The sequence below is a fragment of the Chiloscyllium plagiosum genome, unplaced genomic scaffold (genome assembly GCF_037043375.1).
Source record: "Chiloscyllium plagiosum isolate Xiang-an unplaced genomic scaffold, Cpla_swu_hap1 HiC_scaffold_23, whole genome shotgun sequence".
Classification (NCBI taxonomy): Eukaryota; Metazoa; Chordata; class Chondrichthyes; order Orectolobiformes; family Hemiscylliidae; genus Chiloscyllium; species Chiloscyllium plagiosum.
In genome coordinates this window covers 9,065,514-9,071,568 of record NW_028270161.1, presented here as the reverse complement: position 1 = coordinate 9,071,568, position 6,055 = coordinate 9,065,514, and the positions used below count along the sequence as shown (strand labels likewise).

The following is a 6,055-nucleotide window of genomic DNA, read 5'->3' as shown; positions in this document are numbered from 1 at the left end:
GTGCTAAGCATCTACTCTCCTGCAACAAAGGGGGTGGTTCGCTTGGATGGCTGGTTTGCAGCACAGAGTCATACCATTGGCATGGGTTCAATTCCTGCGCTGAGGTTGATGTGGGGGCATTCTCCTTCTCAATCTCTCCCCTTGCCTGCAGCATTGTGACCCTCAGGTTAAACCACCACTGGTCAGTTCCCTCTGACAGGACAGCCCTGTGGTCTGGTAAGACAATGGAGACTTTGCCTGCTTGCAATATGTCCCTCCCTTGCCTATCAATCCTATGTTCCCTGACCTACAATGATCCCTGGTCCCCTAAACCTTTACTTGAAAATATTCCTGTTGATGTTTAAATCCCTTCCTTGTCACCTGCCCTCATAACCTTCTTTAGCCCAACAACCTGCTGAAGACTTGACCTCCTCCAATTCTGTTTTTTTGTACACAGTCCAATTCCTTTGCCTGGTTGGTAGCTGTGCTTTCAGCTACCTTCACGCTGAGATCTGGAAATTTCTCCCTTGTTTTTCCACATCCCAGTTCTTCTCTAACAACCTTTTAAAAACCCATCCCTTCTACTAATCTTTTTGTGATTGTTCTGAAGTGTTTCCTTTATTTGGCTCCATGTTATGTTATTTTTAGTCAATTTGCCTTGGGATGTTTTGTTACATTAAAGGTGCTATATAAACTCTGGCTGTTCTTGTTGATGCTGATGTTAAGACGGTAGCTTAGACATTTTGTTTCGATGCTAGCTGAGTGCTGAAGCAGTACAACCTGGGTGGTCCACCACTGAACGTGGGAAGACAGTGTTGCCTTATTGGAGGTCTGCCCATTTTCAGCCACTGCAGTTTCTAGGTGTTGAGTGGCCATGGTAATGGAAGTGCCAATCTCAAATCAGCAGCTGCTTCATTTAATTGTTCACTGCAGGATCTGATGGGTCTACATGCCATTTACTGCTGTGTGGACGTGCAAAGCATAAACGTTAAAACGGCCTGAAATGAAATGGGTGTTAAGTGTTGCTAGGGAACCAGTGACAGTAAAAGTGATTTAAATGGTTCCGATTGGAACTAGAAGCTTTCATGGTTCAACCATGTTTCGAATCTTGTTGAGAACAGATGCACTTTATATTCTTGCATTCTTTTTAAAGCAACTTTTCAAGCCAGCCTTGGAAAAGGCCGTTAAGTGCTTTCAGAATCTTTGCCCCTCCAATTGCCTTCCTTTTGCATTTCATTCACATACAATTATTTCCTCCCAGCATTAGATGCCTCATGGAATCTACAAATGAAGCAATGCTAGTGAATTTGCTTCAGAAAATTTGGTGCAAAGCTTCCAAATGAAACAGTCTAAAAGTTGCTGATAACCAGCCTCAACAGTAAAATTGAGGGCTTGGACTATTTGCCTTTTTGCTCTTTTTTCAGCACAGTTCATCCAAATTAACCATAGCAGCACACAAAAAAGATAAAGGAAGTTGATGACACTTCTGGTTGGACTCACATCTGCAGCCCTCTGTCAACATGAACTTGTTGAAAACTTTGTGGCATACGTCCTTACCTATGCTAAGTTCCACTCAGTCATCATTAACACGCTTGCTAGCCCCTACAACGGTTCATGTTCAAGCAATGCTTAATGTTAAAATTGTCACTCCGATTTCAAAGTTTGGTCTCATTCCTCCTTGTCTGTGTAACCTTTTCCAGCCCACAATCTTCTGAGGTATTCACGCTCCTTTGATTCTGGCGCAAGAGCATCCCAAATTTTATTCACTTTGCCATTGGTGGTTGCACCTTCAGCGGCTGTTCTTGAATTCCCCTCATAAACTTCGCTGAGTCTCTAGTTGTCTCTCCTCCTTCAAGATGCTGCCTCAAATCCACCTCACTTTGACTAAGCTTTTGATCATCTGCTCTAACATCATTTCTAAATCAAAGTTAATGTTTTGGGTCCAGTGGCCATTCCTCAGAATCTTGCTGAGCTTTTCCAGCAATGTCTGTTTTTGTTTCTTTACCTGATGAATATGGCAGAGCCAGTGTAAACACTTTTAGCACAGAACTGAGTGGATATTGATGGAATTAGTGCATTCCAGGACGTATAATATGATGCCCAGAACTGTACACAATACTCCAGCTGAGGTCTAACAAGTGTATTAGACAAGTTCAACATCAACTCCTTTCTCTTGCACTTTATAAACTGCAATACTGATGAGGAATGCTTTTCGCTTTATTTTAAAGTTATTTGTTTGATTTTTTTTCCCCCTTGGAAGACCCTGGTGTACTTCAACTGAAGTTTTTCAGCTTTGACAGAAATATTTCCACATACAATCTGAAAAGTTGATGGCCTGCCACAAACCATCATATTCCTTATTAATCAGTACAAATAGTCAAAGCAGCACCGTTTTTTAAAAAAAATGTAATTTATTCTCTTAATAAACTGTAGCAATCCATTATTTTGGTTATAATCACCATGCCACTGTTTGTTAAAGCAATGAGAGTTCTGAGCAGAGAAGATAAAATATATTACAAGCTTAACTATAAGGATGACAAGTCCATATAGAATGCAAAAAATGATTGTGATATATAATACAAACTTTCATTTTAAAAGTATACAATTAATTACACAAAAAGGCTAACAATGGGTTTAATTCTCTAGCCTTTTCTTGGAAATAGGTGGGATCTATAAGCAATTTTACATTTTCTGCATTGTATAAAGATAGTAAATCACGTCTCTCACTGCATTGGATTTTTTTGTTTTTGTACAGTTCACTACCATTGTGGCCCATTCAAAAACTGAAAGTAAAAAGGAAAAATCTATAAAAAAGAGGAACGTAGTTTGAAAGGCCTCTTAATGTGCTCGCGATTTCTTTCTCTTATGTTTCTTCTCCTTCTTCTTATTGATGCACTTTGGGCAAAACCATTGGACTTCATCTGGTGGTGCAGCAGAAATCCCAACACAAGGCCTGATAAAGTAAATATCCGGTGAGCTAAAGTTTCAAGAACTGAAAAATTCATGCTCATTTTTTTAGAAAGCACCAGCTGATCAACAAATGTAAATATTAGGCGTATTGAAGAGTACGGCAGAAATTAACTTTACTGTAGATCATTGTAATTCTCCTGAGGTACGGGTCAGAGTTTGCTGCGCGAGAGCATTGAAAATTATCTTCTGTTGGGAAGATACCGCCTAACGCCCTTCCATTCAAAAATATTTGTCACAAAATTGCTCAAAGCACAAGCTAAAAATGGCATAGCAAGGGAAGCACCTGTGATACGCGAATAGATCAATCAGCAGAATATCATCCTCAACTAAACAGATTTAAAGATTGTGAAATAAACTGTGAAAGGTACGCAAAGCAGGGTGAATTAAAATGGTTGAATCCGGAGTCAAATTAGTAAGCAAAACAGAGATAAAGGCAAAATGCTAGATTGAGAGAGGGGACACAGAAAACCAAAATTTTAAGTTTGACGTTTGTAGAAGTTAAGAATTTAAACCCTGAAAGAATGAGACTCCACATTTGTAATACTTATTTTTCAGTGTCACAGGAACTGACTATAAATCACTAATGTTTAACTGACAAAATGGTCATGTTAAGAGTTAACTTGCTGCACTAACTTTATTGAGCATATATAGACAAATAAAACATGTCTTTAAGAAAAAGGGATGCTCGGGTTAAAATGCTAATTTTGCAAAGCTAACTATGGAGCCATGCAATAGTGACAGTAACTTTGGGAGATTCACATTTAACCACAGATCCATTTGCCTGAAGTTGTTGAGACATATACCTACACAAACAGTGATGTGCAAGTGCTTGTGTTGGACTGGGGTGGACAAAGTCAGAAGTCATACAACATCAGGTTATAGTCCAACAGGTTTATTTGAAATCATCAGCTTTAGGAGTGATCACCTGATGAAGGAGCAGTGCTCAGAAAGCTGATTTCAAATAAACCTGCTGGATTATAACCTGGTGTCAACTTCTGACTATATATATAAAACAGTGTGTCATTTGCCTTATGTATACTTTCACTTGTGATAGGAAATTATGATTCAACAAATTGAAAGTAAATTGATGAAATTTGCAGCAGCTATAAAATCTTAAAATGTGTTGCATTTAAATGGTTGAACACCTGAGGCATTGCACAAGCAAGAAATGTGAAACTAACCCCAGAGGCAGGTCATGCCTCTGGCCTTTAATATGAAGTGATGGATTGTGGTCCCATTTAAACTCAAATGTTATGTGCCTTCCCAAAATTGTGCTTCATTAAGGTTAGGATTAGATTACTTACAGTGTGGAAACAGGCCCTTCGGCCCAACAAGTCCACACCAACCTGCCGAAGCGTAACCCACCCAGACACATTCCCCTACACTTACCACTTCACCTAACACTATGGGCAATTTAGCATGGCCAATTCACCTAACCTGCACATTTTTGGACTGTGGGAGGAAACCCACGCAGACACGGGGAGAATGTGCAAACTCCACACAGTCAGTTGCCTGAGGTGGGAATTGAACCCAGGTCTCTGGCGCTGTGAGGCAGCAGTGCTAACCACTGTGCCACCGTGCTGCCCAGGTTGTATATTAATATATCCTAAAAGTCACAAAAAATCCTTCACTTGGGAAAGTCAAAAGGAATATTTATAAATGATGATAAAAGTAATGCAGAGAAATAAAGTGAAATCATATTTTAAGAGATTTATGAAAAATGTTGTCAAAGGAAGATTGGGGATCATCAGAAGATTGTTAATACAAATGCAACCACTATAATACTTTGTGAGCATTTTGAAATTTTTTTTGGGATGCATTTACATTGTCCTAATCCTTTCCTGCCTTTTAATTCATATCGTGCTTCCTCCAAGTCTGCACTGGTGGAGAGAGCAGGCAATTTTTCCCTGGATCTTTCTAAGGGACTTCTGGACGTGATCATCAGAAGGTTCACAATAATAAGTGTTGTGCAACTTGGTTTCAAGATTCTTTCTGTCTATACATCTTTGATTTTCACAGGTGGAGAAACAGTTGCCTTCCCCACAACACGATGCACAGTGCAAACTGTAAACACAAACTGCTATCCAAATAATGTAAGGGGAGTACATCAGTGCTCTGATGTAATTGGTCAGTCATTGCCATATTTTAAAAATGCACTGAAAACAAACATAAGGAGGACTGTTGCTTCAACTTTGACATGCCTCACTCTTAAAGATTATAGATTTACTGTAATTATTCAGTATAAATACACACTGTCTTATGCTGCTTGTGTTTCTCTTTCAATGGAGCACAGTGGGTTTACAGTCACCATTCATTATTTCAACTGTTTCACAGATATTCAAGAAATTCAAGGTAAAAGATCCCTTACCAATGGTACCAGTCATCACAGTCATCACAGCCAATCATTGGGCTGCCATCATCTGGCTTGTTGCAACCAGGACAGATCCAAATTTGATTTCCCCATTCATCCCGGATCTGAGAGGGGCAGGGAAGAAGCAAAGACAACATTGTTTTGAGATAATTGTCTAACAATTAAAATAGATAATTTTGGTATCAAATTTGCCATTCACACCTTGCACATAGTAAGTACAATCTTTGATCCCAGTTTCACAGAGTTTCAAAAAAAAAGATACTACATAATTGGGAGGTACTCCATAAGGGAATTTGATGTGTACATGAAAACATAAGTCCGTTTAATAAAGAAATAAATATTTCCTAAACTAAACTCATATTAGGAATGAACGGTGAAAGAAAAACTTCCAAAGTTCCTGTGCATGTTCACTATCAGCGTACGTCTGATAGGAGCTAAACAGAATGATGACTTGAGAAACATTATCAGCAGCAGTCAATATGAATAGGGGGGATGCCCAAATACAAATGGGAATGCCATTTTTAGAATATTGCATACAATTCTGGTCACTCTGTAATAACGATGCTGTTAAACTGGAAAGGATGCAGAAAACATTTACAACACTGTTGCCAGGACTTGAGGGTTTGAGTTAAAAAGAAAGGCTGGATAGGCTGGGATTTGTTTTACCTGGAGGCTGAGGAGTGACCTTATAGAGGTTTATAAAATCATGAGGAGCATAGATAAGGTGAATAAGCC

The 6,055-nt window shown here is 39.1% G+C and overlaps 1 protein-coding gene across 3 annotated transcripts in view; it reads right to left on the bottom strand.

The window, feature by feature from the left end:
- Nucleotides 1-2,370: 2,370 nt before the first annotated feature.
- The window catches only part of taf3 (TAF3 RNA polymerase II, TATA box binding protein (TBP)-associated facto), a 194,502-nt gene continuing 190,817 nt past the window's right edge, over nt 2,371-6,055 (bottom strand). For all 3 annotated transcript variants that reach the window (XM_087999356.1, XM_087999357.1, XM_043714115.2), the window contains 2 exons: nt 5,318-5,424; nt 2,371-2,932 (listed from right to left, as the gene is read on the bottom strand). In XM_087999356.1, the coding sequence (XP_087855482.1) occupies nt 2,818-2,932; nt 5,318-5,424 (222 nt within the window). In that variant the 3' untranslated portion in view covers nt 2,371-2,817. The remainder of the gene's footprint in view (nt 2,933-5,317; nt 5,425-6,055) is intronic.